This window comes from Hirundo rustica, chromosome 2 (assembly GCF_015227805.2).
Source record: "Hirundo rustica isolate bHirRus1 chromosome 2, bHirRus1.pri.v3, whole genome shotgun sequence".
Lineage (NCBI taxonomy): Eukaryota > Metazoa > Chordata > Aves > Passeriformes > Hirundinidae > Hirundo > Hirundo rustica.
In genome coordinates, this window is record NC_053451.1 from 82,767,382 (window position 1) to 82,786,342 (window position 18,961).

At 36.7% G+C, this 18,961-nt stretch overlaps 1 protein-coding gene across 1 annotated transcript in view; it reads right to left on the minus strand.

The window, feature by feature from the left end:
- Window positions 1–822: 822 nt before the first annotated feature.
- The window catches only part of NALF1 (NALCN channel auxiliary factor 1), a 448,825-nt gene continuing 430,686 nt past the window's right edge, over window positions 823–18,961 (minus strand). The window contains exons 2-3 of the mRNA XM_040057343.1: window positions 13,462–13,633; window positions 823–1,433 (exon numbers count right to left, since the gene is read on the minus strand). Coding sequence (XP_039913277.1) covers window positions 1,138–1,433; window positions 13,462–13,633 — 468 coding nt within the window. The 3' untranslated portion in view covers window positions 823–1,137. The remainder of the gene's footprint in view (window positions 1,434–13,461; window positions 13,634–18,961) is intronic.

An 18,961-nucleotide genomic window follows, 5' to 3' on the forward strand; every position in this document is an offset into this window, starting at 1 on the left:
TGATTCACAATGAATGTCAATCCTTCACCTCCAATATGAAGGCTTCCCAACTATTCAACTTGCTGAGCATAACTGGTTTTACTTAACATATCTAGAAAAGGCTGCTCCTGTTCAACTGACCAGTGAGAAAGGACTGGACTTCTTCAAAATGGGTATTGGAGCAACAGTTTGTTATATATTTCTTTATACTTTTTAACTGTCCGATCCCACCTTGTAAGGAGAGCGCTTGTTTGTTCAGCTAAAAGGAACCACCCCCTTCATGCTCCTTTTGTGTTTGCTCAGTCAACTGTTTTGTGCAACAGTGGCAGAGGCACACCGGAATTGTGTACCCATTCATTGTGATTACACAGACAGAAACAAATTTATGTTGTCTGTGACGGTAGATGGGAAGGGGAAAGGAGATGAATTGTTCCCATGGATAAGAGGACAGTAAGGTTTGTTTGGGGTTCTTTTCATGGTTGTGGGTTTTGCTTTTTTTTCTTTACATTTTCTTATTATTTTCTCTTTTTCGGTTAAATTTTGTTTTGTTGTTCTTTTTGTGGGTTTTTGTTGGGGTTTTCTGTGGGCTTTTTTGGGGTTTTGTTTCCTTTTTTTTCCTTTTTTTTTTTTTTTTTTAATTTTTTTATTTTTTTACCTTTTTTTTCCCCCCCTTTTTTTTTTTTCTTTTTTTTTTTTTTTTTTTTTTTTTTCCTTTTTTTTTTTTGCTATGTCATGATATCATAGCAGTCATTCCTCTAATAGAAACTGACAGGACATAAAAGACAGAACTATCAGATGAACACACACAATGACTAGAAATATATTGACAGAGAAAAGACTAAATTTAGCTTTGAGAAACTGTCCCAAAAATAAAATCCTGTATTAACAAGTGCAAAAACCAACCAAACAAAAAGAAACTCCAAACATTAAAACACAGTGTATAAAATGGTGTGAGAAAGTTAAGTCACCAAACAGCCTTTTAGTCAATAAAAAGCTGTGTTTGTGTGTCCTTGTTGTTTGGGTAGCGGCCCATTCTTTTCATTTTACCCAAAAGGTCATTCAAGAAGAGATCTGAGGGTAAACACTCAGTCCTTGTTATTTTTGACTGTAGTAATTTGGGCCTCTTGTGTTTCTATCATGTAAGATGAATAATTTCTTTTATTCCTCATTGGTTGAATTATCTTCCAAAGTTGTTATACTTCCAAAGCCCAGTCCTGTTGAGTTCTGTGCTGCTGAGACTGTAAGTACTGTATGTAAGAGAATTAATACAAGAACACACAGTTTAAGTCTGCTGTTACACAGTCTTGATGCTGATGAAACCGTGAGCGATGTCCTGTGACACATTGTTGAGCCACTTGTTTTTATAGTCCCTTTGGGTTGATGATCTGATAATAGTCCCCATCTGACATCACAGCATTCTGGTTCTGCATTGGTTGGATAGTTTTCATAGAGCCCTGTAGGGTAAACACAAAAGAAAAATAAATACCAAGCACAAGGATTGGCAGAAGTAGTAGCTTGAAGGAACAGTCAACATTTAGTCTTAGCTGTCTAAGCTCACCATATCTTTGGGTGAAACTGAGGGCCTCAAAAGTCCTGCCATTCTGTATAATTAGAGAAGTTGAAGGAATATGCATCATCTAACAGGAAGCAGAATGAAGAGATCATTCAACAGAAGTATGATGCTGAGTGTGATTGTGTAAAGAAGCAACATTAAAAAGCAATTATTGATATTTGAATGATAAGGGTGATTGAATTCTTCCTTTTTTGGAAGTAACAACCAATGATGAAGTAAGAACTAATCAACCAGGATGTTTACACAAAATTTGGACCTTGAAATTCTTCTGTTTGAGCACATAAAGACAGGCATTAAATAACAAATAATGATGTACTCATGATATTGGCTATTTTGATTTTCAAACCTATGGAAATGAAACTGCATCACAGGAACAGCTTCCAAACAGAGCTGTTCAGAACCTACTTGTTTATCCTACCGCATCTGAGTTCTTCCAGCTGGATATTGCCTTCAACATATCCCAGAGGTGAAAACAATCTGTGCTTGTCACACAATGATCGGATCTCTTGATATTTCTGATTGTTCAGCTAGGGTCTTTTTTGCTTTTGAACTTTATTGAGTTCAAATGATCTGATTATGACTTTTTGAACACTAAGAACCCTATCTTTTTGGAAATTGTCAGTGTTGTCTGCATTACAATATAGGAGATTTTCATAACCAGAGTGTTCTGTTTGCTTCTCACATACTTTTTCCTCTGAAAAATTAAAATAAGCTAATTTGGCTATTTAGCTAGTGTTCAAATGCAAGAATGCCTAACATAATAGACAAACACCTTTTCTCCATTTAATCTGATCATATATTAAATTCTGCAGTAATATACTCTGTAGTAGAACTAGGTTTTTCTAGGAAAAAAATCTATCTGTGCTGAAATCAGCTTTATTCCTTGGAACAAGAATTAAATTTTCTCCAAAATAACATAAAAATAATACTACTTTCAAAAAAGTAATTTAGGTGTAACATTCTTAGGTCCAGGCACCAGATTTTTCATGTGTCCTGGGGTGACTGTGTATCCCCAATCGTCTGTTGGGTGCAGGGGGGGAGGGCAAGCGCGGTTTGTTTTTCCCCAGGAAAACTCTGTTCATCAGGATGACCTTGAAGCGGGGGAGCTGGAACACGGCAAGACGAAAGAAGCTCTGTTGTTTTTTCCCCGGCAGTTAGTTAGTTTAGTGCTAGCGTAGTTAGACGCTGTAGAATAGCTGAAGCTTTTTGCCTTTTTTTTTCTTTTTTCTTTTTTTGTCCTTTCTTTCCTTCCTTTTTGCTTTTTTTGCCCTCTCCTCGGAACTGTTCCAACCTCTCCGGACTAAGGACCTGGGGAAGCACCGGGGGCCTCCACAGGGGACCCACCCCACCAAGACCAGCCCTGCACATCTCCTTTTCTCCCAACGTCAGCGGAGACGGAGCGGTGGAGCACAGTGACGACCCTCAAGAGGAGACTTTCTTTAAGTTTGTTATCCCTCCGTAAGTGGCACGAAGCTCTTGTCATCGGGTATTGCGCTGGGAGTGCTTTGCCTGTTTAATAAACAGGTTTTTTCCACTTCTCTCTGAGGAAATCTTTTTCCCGAACTGGTTTGAGGAGGGGAGGGGGGCCCCGTGGGAGGGTTTCTCCCAAAATCTGCCTGAAACCACTACATCAAGTTTTGTGAATAACCTGTAAAGAAAAGCACCTTAAAATATGATAAATGTGAATGCTTTGGTTCCTACTTCCATAATACTGATCTGCAACTAAATGAAAAATGTGTTAGATATGCTGAGACTGTTAAGATGACTAGACTGACACATCTTTACATAGCTGTCACAATTGTCTGCTATGCTATATCTGAGTCCAAATAAAGTTGCATTTGTTTTTGTACTTAAGCAAATTTTAAGATACAGGAATGAAAGCAACTTCTTTCATGTTCTGTATATTCAGAGTCTATCTTATGCTAAGCCTGACCAATTTTTCCACTTCTTCAGTCAGAAACTTAATGTAGCATTCCAAAGGTTAAAAATTCTCACTCTAGATGATAGCTGAAAGGATCCCATTTTTCTCTAAGAAATTCTATTGCATTTTGGAACTTCTGGACAATTGTTCCCTGAAGGTACAATAAAACTGTCGTATTTTCTGAGACCCATCTTTTGGTGTTTGTGTGCATAAGTCTGTTTTTAAACATTGCAACATACAGGCAATGCCTCCTAAAGCAGGGAATCGTGATTTGTTCTGTGAACTGCAGCAGCTCAAATGATTAGTAGTAATTGAGGAGACACAGAGAATGGTTAGTGCTTTAATCCCACTGAGGCTTGTTTATTTTTCAAGCTATATTTTCTGCCTATCTTTTTACTGGAAAACCCAGACTTCCTTTGAAATCAAAGCTATGTATATAAGTTGGCAATCAATAGGTATTTAAATAGTTCATATGCGCCTACTGTACTATAAATAAATTGATGAAAACTCTACATTCAAAGATGAATTGAACTTGTTCCTTAATGTAAAATTACATTTATTCTTCATTTCAATTCAGCAATTGAATTTAGGTTTTGAATTTGCAGTTACATATTAAATAAACAATTAACTACAGAGCCACTGTTCATATGAGAGTGTAGAAGATTTAGGTAAACTCAGTAAGAGCTTTTGTACTGAACACAACATGTTCTTCACTACATACTTGTTTGTAGTCATAAATATAAGCTTTTGCACCTTAGATCTAATTAGTCCATCTAGTAAGTCAGAGGTTTACAAATGTGTGACAACTAGAAATCCATGTAAGCTGGCCACATCTTCTTGGAAAACCAAGGAGGAAAAACTGGTTGGTTCTTTTATCAAAATATTCGTAGACTCATGGAATGGCTTGGGTTGAGTGGGACCTTAAAGATCATCTAGTTTCAACCTCCTTGCTGTGTGCAGGGACAATTTTCACCAGATCTGCTTGCTCAAAGCTCCATCCAACTTGGCCTTGATCACTTCCAGGGATGTGGAGTCCACCACTTCTCTGGGCAACCAGTTTCAGTTCCTCACCACCTTCACAGTAAAGAATTTCTTCCTAAAATTCCTTCTTAATATCTAATCTAAACCTACTCTTTCAGTTTAAAACTATTCTCCTTTGTCCTATCACCACTCATTATTTTAAAAAAGTCTTTCTCCATCTTTATTGCAGAATCCCTTCAAGAAGGTCACAATTAGGGCAGCCAAAGCCTTTTCTTTTCCAGGGTGAAAAATCACAGTTCTCTTAGTCTTTCCTCATAGGAAAAGTGGTCCATTCCTTCAATCATCTTAGTGTCCCTCCTCTGGACTTGTTCCAAAAGGTTGATGTCCTTCCTGTGTTGAGGACCCCAGAGCTGGATGCAGTGTTCCAGGTGAGGTCTCACCAGAGCAAAGTGGACCACTAGTGTCACCTCCTTTGCCCTGCTGCCCATGCTGCTTTTGATGCATTCCAGGACATAGGTGTCTTTCTTTGCTGAGAGCACACATTGCTGGATCATGTCCAGCCTCTCATCCACCAGCAGCCTCAGGTCTTTCTGGGCAGGGCTGCTTGCTCTTGATCTGTCCATCCCGCAGCCAGTTTTATATCAGGGGTGTCCTTGACCCAAGCACCTTGTACGTGGTCTTATAAAACCTCCTAAGATTCCCATGGGCCTACTTCTTGAGCTTGTCTGGGTCTGGATGGATGACATCCCATCCTTCAGATGTGTCAACCACTCCAATCCTCTTGGTATCATCTACAAATTTACTAAGGGTGAACGCAATCTCTTCATTGATAAAGATATTAAATAACACTTCATTGTAGAAGACTGCTCAGTTGGTCAGGCAAGACTGGCTCTTTTTGAAGCCATGTTGGATGTCTCAAACCCCCTCCTTGTTCTCCATGTCCCTTAGAACAGCTTCTAGAATGATCTGTTCCATGATCTTCCCAGCCACAGAGGTGAGTCTGACAGGTTTGTAATTCCCAGCATGTTCTCTGACCAATCAAACATTATCCAGTCACCTGGGACTTGACTTGATTGCCACTTTTCAAATATCATGGAGTGTGGCTTGACAGCTACATCAGACAATTCCCTTGGGTCTCTGGGTATGTAACATTTTTGATCTCATAGACTTATGCACATTCATGTTCCTCAGGCAGTTGTGATCCTGATCTTTACTTACAGTGGGAGGGACTTTTGCTCTGGTCCACATCCTGCTGTCCATCCAGTTAAAAGATACAGGAAGGGAGGTTGCCATTCAAGACTGAGGCAAAAGTGGTTTTGAGTACCTCAGCCTCCTTCTCATGCATTGTTATCAGTTTTCCAACTTTGTTTACGGGGATACACCTTCTTTGGCCTTCCTTTCCTTGTTAATATATGTATGGAAGCCCTTTTTTTTTATTATTCTTTCCTTCTAGTTATGACTTGACAAGTTCACTTCCAGCTTCCTCTTGATCTTTCTTGTCCCATTCCTATATAACTTGATTTAATCTCTATTCTTTTCCAAGGTTACCTGTCCTTGTTCCCACTGCATGTCCATTTGCTTCTCTCCCTTTTGTTTGACTTTTTTTCTCTTTAAATATTAAATACATGGGTATAAGAAATAAAAACAATATCTGTACCCACCAAAGCACCAAGGCTTCCCTCTTCCTCATTTGTCTTTATAGTTCAGTTTGTAGACATCATTATTTTATATTACTTGGATATCTGGTAACTATTTCTAAGGCTGACTGGTCAGCTGTTACTGGCTTGAAATGTACTTTGCTTTTCACTTTTTACTTAAAATTCTCAGTTCTGTGTCTTCATTTCCCAACTTTTCCCAGCACTCAGCTATATTTCACCAGCAGGAACCTTAGTACATATGGAGGTACTTGGACCTTTATTATAACCAAAGATCTAGAATTTGCAAGGAGACTTTTCGATTTCAAACCATTCTCCAGACAGATACACTATCACTCACAAACCTTGTGTAAAAGCTCTCTCTTTTCTTTGTAACCAGGTAGGTTTTTTCCCACATGGAGGTGATAGGCACAGAAGTATACATCTGTAGGGACTGTGTGATATCAATGCTGATGCAAGTATTAAGGCTACTGGTTCCTCTGAGATTGTTAATGGAGACATGTATACATAAATCTTGTATGTTCTGCTCAGCTGAATCAGACTGAAAAAAAAGAAGTTACAGCATGAATATCATATTCACTTTGTGGAATGTGCCTTGGGGAAAAAAGCAGCAAAGCCCAAGCAAGTTCTTACACAAAAATTGAAATCACAAAGACTGTTGATGCATGCATGGTCTACAGATGAGCTACATCACCATCTAACTCAGAGACGGCTGTAGTTTCTGCCTAAGGAGTTGCAGGAAACAGCCCGTAAATGCAGTAGTTGCATTCCTATGACTTTCCTCTGCACTATCAGGATGTGTGTGTGACACTTGTGGCTGGATTTGAATCTACAGCAGGTGGTCTGACTTGGCTTCTTGGTTTATTTGTATAGAAAGAGTTATGGAGCCATAGTATTCTGCATTACAGGAAACTGGTCTGGTTGATATATGCATTGTCATTGCTGGATAAGTACTTGGGAAAACACAGAAACAAAACAGATCTTATGATATGTTATGTTTTTTCCCCTTTCGCTTTCTATAGAATTCTAACCTGAGTCCATTTTTCACACAAATTTCTGATTATTTTTGAGAGGTATATGAAGCTTCTCATGCTTGAAGAAAAGACCTTGAAACAAGGTAAGTGGATGTAGTATATCAGAAGTTTTGAATACTGCATTTTATTGTGGAGCCCCAAGTAAATAATGTCTGACAAGAGTGATCCATCCAGCCTTGGCATAATTGTATCAGTGAATGCAACACACTGCATGGCATTTCTGTTTCTGTGGAATTATTTCTGAGATTTCAGTATTAACATTTTGCAAATACAAAAGTCAAGAGAACACATTAGATATTATATGACTAGATTTCCCTGCTTGCTACAGCTGATCTGGAAGCTAGAACTTTTTGATCTTATCCAGATGGTCTTCTCAGTTTCTAAATTGCTATGTCTGTGACACATCATTATGATTAGACATGTATTTTATACCTTCCACATTATAAAAAATGAAAAAAAAATATATGTAGAAGAATATTGAAGATGACTAAATCATTCTTTATTCAAATAGATTATTCTTAAACTGGTGACTAAGATTGTTCAGCTCTTTTGAAAAGGCTAGCTTCTATTTTTCAGCTCCAGTTGTTGGAGGACATCTGGATTGGAGATCTGTGTTGCTCTGTTATAAGATTTTTTATCACTATATGTTGGTTATCGGTTAGTCAACTCATGAACATTTTCCTATGTGTATGTGCCCACATCAAAGAAGAATTAATAATGTTTCTTCATTATATATATATAAAAAGATGACTATATATATATATGTGTGTGTGTGGGTGTGTATATATATGTTTCTTCATGATTTTTTCCCTAAATTATGCATAGGGCCAATATCCTACTGCTTGTGTAAATCAGTGTTACCCCTCTAAAACTGAGCTGCTGCAAGTCAGAAAAAATGAGTAAATATCTGACTTTCAAAACTATACAATGAAGATTTTTACATCTACTGTTTTGAGATACAGGAAAAATGCTTCTAGAAAGCATTTATCTTTTCCTAATCCTTCTCCAGTTTTGCTTCTATATGTAGAATCTTTGATCAAAAGGAGGTACTATCGTGCTATGGTAGGAAAGGGTTATACATATCTAAGTATTGTGTCACCACAGAAAGCTTAGGGATATCAATAAGTAAATTGTCTGGGTCATTATTATAGGAGAAGAATATTTACAGCTATTAAACCTACTATGATAAGGGACCTCATTCATGGGAAAGCCCCAATACTCAAGACTAGAAGAACACTAGACTTAAATTTAGTTGAGAGATTTTGCTGTCAAAGCCATGTCAAATTTTCCCTGTAAGCAGATAAGGGATTTGTCCTGCTGTCTGTGCTAGCTTAATATTTTGATATTTTAGGATCTATTAAGAGGTGCAGTCAGGAGGCAAATGATACATTATTATGAGATATTTTTAGAGGAAGAATTTAGATCAAATATTTGGGTTTTTTGAATTTGCCAAGAACAACATAAAGCAGATAGAATTCAGAGTGATTTTCTCTTCTTGAATTGTACTACAAAAGAGATAGATTGTCTTGCTTTCTATATATCGCATTTTCTCAAGGAAATTGCTTTTCAAATTGCACTGAAATCAGGGCATCTGTTTTGAAAGAGACACACTATAGCTAAACCTGTTGGTGAAACTCAGTCACACATCTGCCCCATGAGAGGAAGCTACCATTTACAGAATTTCTCCTAATACTTTTGCTGAGCTTTCTAAAGTCATCAAACTTCTTCTACAGATTGTTGAGTATTCTCTGTAATAATTCTCACTATGCCTTTGGAAACATTAGTGTGTGCTATGAAGCATGACTGACAGTTTTATTTCCAGCGAATTCTTTACTCTAAAGGAGGTGGAGTTTCCATGGAAGTGTCACTTTGCATGGATCACATAAACATATGTTACTGTTAATTGCCAAAAATTGACTCATGCTGTGTTCCGAGCAACTGAGATGTTAATCAGAACACATAAAATTAGGAAACTAAATTATTATGAACTGAAAGATTTTAGTGATCTAAAGCACCTGAATCGCCTGTCTACTTACCTCTTCTCTCCCTTGTCTTTTTCCCTTCTGATTGAAAAGTACCCAAAGCCTGTTTTAATACAGGAGAACAGAACACAGGAGTATAGACAAATGTGATTTTCCTCTTGCTGGCAGAAGACTCGATCTGATGGCACTGCTCTTAGGAAGTACGTAAGCATGTCATGCTAATTTTGAAAGAAATTAATGCAACACCTCTCTGCTCACTACATTCCCTTCCTTTCCTCAAAAGAGGAGCTCTCCTTCTCCATTAAGTGCCATGATATCTATTGTACAGGTAAAGGGCATGAGCATGTGGCTGGGATTTCTGGCCTGAGAATTGATGCTGGGTGATGGCTCTGTTATGTCACAGGGCACAAAGAGACCATAAGTCACAGTAATTACAAAAACACCCTTAGGAACATAATTACCCCTAAGCCTGCATTCTAAGCTGGTCCAGACTTAGCATGTGGACAGCAGTTTCTCCAAGCAGCCAGAATAGGCAATGTCTGTATTAATAAGTAATTTTGGGAATATGGCAAGATCTGTAGAATTAGGCAGCTGGTACTGAGTATCTATCTCATGTCAACCCTAAATGCCTCTGAAGGGATTTTTCCTCCCTGTAGTCTAATTTTGTAGACCAAATGTACATTAATGGTTGGCGTAGTGTAGTATGTTGCTGTAGCCCATCTCCTTAAGGAATAGAAAACAATCCTGCTGGTATGAACACTGTTTTCTTAGAAGTTACAGTTAAAAACCTTGACCTGGAACTTTGCATGGGACCAATTCACTGGAATTAGCTGTGTGTGTATATACACCCGAAAACTATTGTTATCTCCCTCAAATGAGATTCTGGTTTGCATGAGCAGTTCTAGACAGATGAGCTGTAGAAAGAAGCATTGGATGAAACCAATTGGAAAACTTGAAAAAATTGGAAACTTTAGTTGTATGGATATGAACTACAAAGGTCTAAACTGAAAGTAATCACTCAGTTTTAATGAATCTGAAAACCAGCATGTTACAGCACAACACCTGATGGAAGGATCAACTTTTTTCCTTCTATGTCCTGGAAGAAAGCAGGCAAGAAGGAAACACTAAATTCTGTATATCTAACTGCATATTTCCATAACCAGAACCACACTGTAATTCTGAGTGTTTTGATTAATCTCTTAAGTACTTTCTCTTGCATTGCAGTTGTTCCACACCCTCATATGCATTTCTACAAGAGACGAGTTCTGGTGATAAAAAATGAGTGTAGCATGCCTTCTCCTTTTCCTATTACATGTTTTCTTTGGAGGTGATCAAGTTAGATATTCTTAGGCTAGAATACTTGTTACTTAACATATGAGGTCTTCAATAACAACAATGGTTGTTATTAATCCATACTATAAACTAGAAATTATTTTCTTTTTAATTTAATGACAGACATAACAATGCAGTAATTCTTGGGGAAAAATAGCCAATTCTATGTTGTTTTCTCATCATATGAGTGTTCCAGGGAAGGATAAAGCCCTTGTTATTATTTTCTTTTACAGCCTCCCAGCCTCCTTTTTTTTTTTTTTTTTTTTTTTTTTTTTTTTTTTTTTTTTAAGTTAAAAATCACAAAAATCCTGGCCTGAAAAAAAAAAAAAAAAAAAAAAAAAAAAAAAAAAAAAAAAAAAAAAAAAAAAAAAAAAAAGAAAAAGAAAGAAAGAAAAAAAAAAAGTGGGGGCTTCCTGTTGTCCACCAGTGCTGCCATGCCCTCATCTCCAGCAGATCTTTGTGCTCTGACTTACTGTTGTGGTAGGACAGAACTGAAAGGGGAGGTGGCAGCTCCTACAGCCAGAGAACCTCTCAGCATGGGGTATGGAGCCACACCAACCTCTACTGGGCTGCAACTGGAAAACTACAGGTAATGTTTTTGTGTTCATCATGAGCTCTGGGCTGTAGTCAATACCAAATAAAATCAGCTTTCCTGTGTATACCTTTTCTTGTTACTTGACACCTAAATATTAAATAAAATTACCTTTTGACCTTACTCTTTTGTGTTTTTCTAGTGAAGAGGCAGATCAATAACTAGAAATCTCAGAAGGTATATACCAGACAGAAGCTCACAAAAAGTGCAGTAGGAGATGTCCCTCAAGACATGGGTGACCTTCTTTCCGCTATTTTTCTTCAAAAGGATTTCAAGTTATCTATCACAAGCTATGCTGAGGTAAAGGGTTTTGTCTGCTGCTGAGCTTACTGTATTTTGCACGAAATAAATCTGTTTTCATTAAGCTGCAGAGAGGTATAATTCTTTATTCCTGCAGCAGATTATAGTCTAATTTCTCATTGTTTAGTGGCAGGAAGCACTCTTACAGTGAGCTGCTGCTTAATAAGCATGAAAAGGGGCCTGTATTCCAGAGAGAGTTTGAATTGCTGCCTTGCACCTGACCTCACCATCTTCCCTTGCACACAACTCTCTAGGGTCAGCATACTGACTCCCGTGGGTCTGTGAATACAAGCTCTGCCCTGCCACTGCTGGGTTTGGACTTGAGAAGACAAAAAGTTCAACCAAACATTTGTTAGTGGACTTCTGAGATGAGATTTAGGTCACCCTGATTTTAAGTGTGTGAAATAAGACCCTGGTGACTAACAGCAGCTACAGCAAATAGAGTACAGCCAGCGATGTGAGCAAGTCCTCTCATCAGGTGCAGGTGCCTACTCAGGGTGAATTAAATGGCTCTCAGCTCTACTGACTACACCAATGACTCTAGTGAGAGCTTAGTCACAGAGTTGATGTGTAGATACCGACATTATTAATACCTGCAATAAAATGAGTTTAATCCTCCCCATCTTTTTCATCCCAAACTCAGAGATATCAGTAATCTTTTCAAAACCACCTATTTTGTGTGTTTTAGGAAGGAATTTGGATTATGAATTATACTAGGATATGTATTTCCTAACAGATTTTCTGAAATACATGCCAAGATGATTTTGTCTGCTGTTGGTTTGGTTTCTTGCCATAGTGCATGTGTATGTATACATGTGCATATACATAAACACATACACAAATGGATTGTGTACATGTGGTAAATAACATTTTCCGAAGAATGTCACTTCTACTCTACTACCTTAAACTGTAAAATAATGTTCATTTGCTCACTAAGTATGTATATACTATATTTAGGCTATATTTAAAAAAAAAAAAAAAAAAAAAAAAAGTATTGAAGTGCTAAGCACCTTTTTGGTGATTCAGAATTGTAACTCAGCTCACTTTTCATTATATTTTCCTCTGCGTATGAATGGATATTGCTTGATTGTGTGCAATAGGTTTAATCTCCAAGAAAAGTATCCAATAAGTGTCTTGCTACCAGAATCACCCTAAATCTAAACACAGGGTATAAGGTGAAGTGAGTTGCCATGATCCTTATGCCTATGTCCCATCTCAGATGGGATATGACATTTATGGATTTTTATCATTGACTCTGGTTTTAAGTAGCTTACCTTAGACAATTTATTTAGTATAGAAATTTCCAATGGACCCCTAATTTAGAGGGGAAGGCAGTTTAATTTTTGACATTTGTTTGAGGGTGTCAAATGATCTGTGCTGAAATCCTTTTTTATCAATTTACTGGGAATAAGTTGCCTGAATATCTTAAAGATTCTTGGATGATAGTTTACACACCAGAAATCTGAACATAATATTGGTTTAAGCTGAAATTTTGTGTGGATGACTTCCATCTATTCCTGAAAAAAATATCTGTGATACCTGAGATACACATTAACAATACCCTTTAAAATGAAAAATATATTCAGGGAATGTAACCAGACTCAGCAGGAAACAAAGCCTGGTTCTTCACAGGTGAACAACTGATTCTTAAATTTCTTCAGTAGTGAAACATCTTATCTTAAACACTTTCTGAGAGCTGCTGCACAATTTTGAATGCTATGCTTCAGATTCTTGATTCATCTGGCATAAGAATGCAGGCAAACAAAGGTGAATATGCTGAAAACTGGACCTGCATTCTCTTTTTTTCTGAATATTGCATGACATGCAACCTCTTTACTCTGAGTATGACATGACTTAAAGTAAAAGAAATCCTCTGCCAAATTATTAATTGTAAAAAATAACCAGAACAATTTTTTTTCTACCAATTTTGTTTTGTAAAGCTGATGACTGGCAGGCTGTAACATAACTGTGCATTACTAGGTCTGAGCTCAAATCCCAGCACCTCCAACAAATCTTTTTGATGTGGAATACCTTCAGGCTCTCAGAGTTAGACTTAAATCCATGACATTTAGACTTATGAAAACAAGTGAAATTAGTTTTTCTATACTCTACCTGTACAGATGAAACTTGATAGTCCTCCATAGATGACATCATCGTTGTCTGGTAATATAAAGGGACACCTCGTTTGAACCTCCAAACAGTATTGCTTGCAAGGAATTCTGTTGCTGCAGTGAAACTGTGTGACTTCAAAATACTGGGAACAGAGCCAGGCTTTGTAGACAGTCTGGAAAAAAGAGAAGAACCAGAAATATAGATGGATGACAATAGCACTGTCATTATTAGAAGAACATACTGTACTGCACACCTACATTAATGCTGCTTTTGGAAGAAAATTTTGAGAGAATATCACCTGGGTAAAATATGCTTTTAACTTTTGACTGTCCTCCCTCTTCAGAAATGAAAACTCCAGCCAAGTAATTTAAAAACAACAGTTATTCAGGATTAGGCTTATGTTATTATATTATCTTAGTTTGTAAACAGTTATGTCTCTTAGATGTGACTTTTTATTAGACTTGTGCATGCGTGGAACACAGCCCTGTCCCTGCACCACCATATACTAACCGAGATGCTAATCTCATTTGCAGCTGAACAAGTACAAAATTATGAAAGTGCATGCAAGAAAGAGTTGAAAACTGGGCTCAGGCCAAGTCTGTCTTTATATCCTCTAGAGCTAAGCTATCAAGTTGCAATAGATGGTGCTGCTTCCCTTCAAATAAAACCCTATCCAGTCCACAGCAGTAAAACATGCATTAGGGTACCCGAACACCAACAGCTGTAGACTAGGGCATAAATCTGCTGCAGTCAAAACCAGTGTCTACATTTGGGTGCTAAAAGGAACACTTTAAAGATGTTCTCATCTGAGGCTGCATAGTTGTGGCTGCAGGACTTGTTATTATTGCAATTACTGTCACTATTTAAACAGAAAAGCAAATACACATGCTGATTTTAATTTTTATTACATTTTGTCTTCCAAAAAATGATGTTTATTATTAGTATTAAACTCTTTTGGAGAGAAAGAAGTTTAATATAAAATTAAGTTGGACACCAGTCTATAAAGGTGATGAAAAACCTGTGTGACTGAGTACACAGAGATTTTCTTGTTCACCATTTTATTTTCCACTTAACTGTTTTGGAGTATATTATTTACTGTGTCGATACTTGCTATCTAGGTTGTTATATAAAAAAAAAAAAAAAAACAAAAAACACCCACACCTTTTTTTGATTTGTTAATTTTCTGAAAATCCTAGTAACTCTCTTTCATTAAGCATAGACTGAAAACCAATATAATCAGTGGATCATTTCCGTTATTTCTAGGAGTGACATAATAAAAAAGAAAACTTTATACTGAATTTTTAAGCGAGAAAGTAAACAAAATGACCAATCTAGATGAGAGGTTGGTTTGATTTCAGTATGGTTCATCTCACTGGTTATAATTTTATGGATGTCAATAACAGTTGAAATTTTATAATTAACTTCAATATAGAATCACCAAAGAATCACCACCCAGAATCAGCAAACTTTTGTTTTAAACTGTTTGCAACAGTAGCAGATATGAGTAAGGTTGCTAGGTGATAGCATTAAGTCTTTATCTCTAACCTATGGTTCGTGATTACCTCTTTATAGCAGTTTTTGCTTACTGCATTCTGTAGAACATGGTTTTTTTTTAATTACAAATTCAATTTCAATTGCTTACTACGGTTTCTTATCCACAGTAAATGATTAATGAGAAGGAAGACCAGGAAATGTGTGTACCTTTTGTTCTTAAATAAACTTTTAAACAGAACTTTTTCCCACTGCTGATTACATCACCCACCACATTTCTGATGCTTCAGTTGCTTTACTGACGTGCAACAATAAATCACAGAATCACAGAAGACACTACTTTGGAAAATACCCACAAGGATTATTGAGCTCAATTCTTGGCCCTGCTCAGGACCATCCCCAAAAGTCACACCCTGTGATTTGTCCACACCCTTTCTGAACTCTGTCAGGCTGGCGACCACTGTCCTGGGGAGCCTGTTACAGTGCCCAAACATTCTTTTGGTGAAGAACCTTTTCCTACCTAAACCTCCTCTGACACTTCAGGCCAGTCCCTGGGTCCTGTCACTGGTCATTTCAGAGAAGAGGTCAGTGGCTACTCCTCCTCTTCCCCTCACAAGAAATTGTAACTGCAATGAGGTCTCTCCTCAGCCTCCTCCAGGCTGAACAGGCCACTCCTCATGTGGCTTCTTCTCAAGGCTCTTCACCATCTTTTCTGCCCTCCTTTGGATGCTATCTAATAGCTTTATATCTTTCTTATGCTATGATACCCAAAACTGCACACAGGATTCAAGGATAGGTGAAATAAGGCAACAGTTTTTCTATTTTTAATTAATAATCACAGTCAGCTGGTTGGAAACAGCAATGCTGGGACTGGTAACAGTTACACATTCACAGAGGTTCTTTCCTGATCTTAGACCTGTTTTGTATGAACCCACATGTTCTCTTCATAAAATAGATCTAATAGAAGTTGGTTTATGACTCATATTTGAAATTGCAAATCAGTTTTCAGGAAGTATACTGAACAGTCCACCATACACAGTAAAAAGAAAATTAGCAAAACCATGTATCTACCGAAGCAAGACAGAAAATGTTTATTCAGGAGCAGAAGTAAATAATGCAATTGTGGGCTTCTTTAAAGATTTTTGTGTATCCAATCTCCATTCATACACAACATCTTCCTGCTCTGATTCACAGATCCTTAGTTTTGTCTGAGAATTACTTTTGAATTCTTGTCCGTATTTCTAAAGAATGCATGAGTATACCTGTTCCTGAGATCTGTTTCTCAGATGAATGCCTCCCACTCTATATTCTCCCTTATTTTCTTTGCCCCACAACTGATTTCAAAATTTTCTATAGTCTATATTGATATTTTTAATATTCTGGTTCCCTTTTGCTCTGTTTTACCCAGTAAGGCTACATAGACTCCTAGACAATGCTCATTCATGGCGCCTATTTGTCAGTCCACTGCCTTCACAGCTTTGGCCTGCGTTAACGCCTGCATTTCCAGAGAGCACTCAGCTAATGTCTGGAAAAAGGTGTATGCCAAGAACTGCACCTAGTAAGCAGTTTTGTCTTTTTCTGGAGAAAAATGAAAATGATGTATGTGTTTGCAGTTGAGCTGCGCTGGGTTAGCTGGTAGATCAGAATGTGGTGCCTCTCTGCTCTTACCACTACAGACATGGTTTAAATGCCTGCTTTCCTAACAAACGTCCCAAACAATCTCTCCTACCCTTCGTGGACTTTCTAGGCATCAAAGGTTTTACACAGACATCTTGCTTTCATGTTTAAATATGTGTTACCCAGGAAGGAGCATGGAAGTGGGAGAATTGATCTCAGGTTTGTCCATATAACTCTGCCCGACAGCATTTGCATGAGTCCCGTGGCTGACCCAGTTGAGTAAGAAGATCCAGAGCAGTACAAAGTCTTTTCTCAGTTTCAGGGACAATGAGAGGTGGCTTTTAGCTTTAGTAGAAGTCTGTAATCAGGAACTGAAATTTCTTGAAATTTTCCTAACAGTAAAGCAGATATTATGGCCTTTGATCAGCCACTATTCCTTCTTCTATCTAGATTTTTTTGTTTTGGAATTTTGCTCTACCTCCTAGTGAGTTTAAAATGCTGATTTTCAGAGTCTTGAAGTATGCATTATGTAACAAGGCCTGAAACTATCAGTGAAATACACATCGGCCTGTATATTGCGTGTGGTTTTCACCTCACAAACTATACTTCAATATGAGAGTTTTTTCCTTCTTCAAGAACATCAATAGCTAAACTCAAAGATTTATAAACACAATAAATGTTTATCTTATAAAATATTTAATAAAAAAAAACTTTTAAGTATTAGTTAAATTCTATTAGTGTTTTCCTATGTAATTTTCAATGTGTCAGTGGAAAAGATGGAAGGTGAGGAAGCCATGTGTTAAATGGCCAGAGAAAGGAAAAAATCCTCTAGATTTTTCATTAAGTAAAGACTTTGAGCAGAATCCTTGCTCTTTCAAAACATGTGCTTTTTCAAGATTCAAGTCAATAAAACAAATGTCTTTGATTACATTTCAAGGGCTGTGGCAGCAGTGGATGAAGCTCTCACTGTATTATATCCTCAATTAAAGGAAACAAAGCTAAAAAATAACTCCATACAAAACCTGAACTAAACTGATTTATAAGATGGGAAAGATGCATACATTAGAGAGAAAATGTAAGAATAAACAACTGTCAATAATCTTTGAAGAAAAAAGAGGAAATCTAGTGATTAAAAAATAATAATTCAGAGTTTTAGAATACAAAATATTTTTTATTTACAGATACTTTATTCATTGAAGTCAAGCCACCAAAACTAAACAAAACTAACACATGAAGATTTGTAAATTTTTAGAATTACAAATTTTTTTCTAAGCGTTATGATCTTTTATACATGTTGCATATATATAATGTAGAAAAAAAATTTAATTGTCTTGTGTTTTGAGCTGGCTTAGAAGATGATTGAAACCTTTGAAATATCATCGTTCCTAATAGAAATCTGTCAAACTGAACTCAAAGAACAGGAAAGATCTTCATTTTTTTCTTTTTGTTTTGTTTTTACTTTTTTATCAAGGGAAAGAACTATGATAAACTGGATTATTGATGCTTCATGGCAACCACATACATAGACTAAATAGCTGGATATATCTGATTTTTTAATCTTTTTGCCATCAAAATATCTTTAGACACTCTGTATTTGAAAGAGATATAATCCTGGCTATTAGATGAGACACTGTGATGGCAAGATAGAAGTATCACAAAAGAATAAAGTCATCTTTCATGTACAGAAACATAGATATAAAATGTCAGAAGGATTTTGTTGCAATTCTGCTCACCTAAATAAATTTACCTTACTTTGTACCTGTAGGAAAAAAAAAAATAAAAAATTGCAGTTTTGAAAAAGTGCACAAATCAATTCTGGTTTTATATACCTATTTTCATATATCTGAGTGCCTATGTAGAATGATCATCATCAAAATCTTACTGGTAGTTTTAAATTATAAACAATCTTGTGATAAAAACTTATTATCAATTGGGCAGAATTATTCATTATTTGGCATTTATTTTATTTCTACTATACAAGATTCAAGCAGATTATTTTTTATCACTTCAGTGACCAATAACCCAACACAAATAACCAAGTTCAGCAATTCGAAGAATGAAAGCATCACAAACACACGAGACACTAAATTTCATCTACTTGTCAAATCATTAGAAATAATAAAAAGATTCAGAGTTAACAGGAAAAAAGCAAATGTGTGTATGTGGAGAATTTTGAGAAACTGAAAGGGCATATTGTGTGCTTTTTCTCACAGGACATTAGGAAGAACACTTATTTTTGTCTCTGTGGAGACTGGCAGTCCTGATATTTTCTTTTTTTCAGATGTTCTGTATCTCATATCACACATGAGGCTAGACAGTTTATGAGTTATTCTTTTTGGTCTTGGAAGACAACCTAGAGTTCTTGGTTCATACTGTTATATTAATCCCCTAG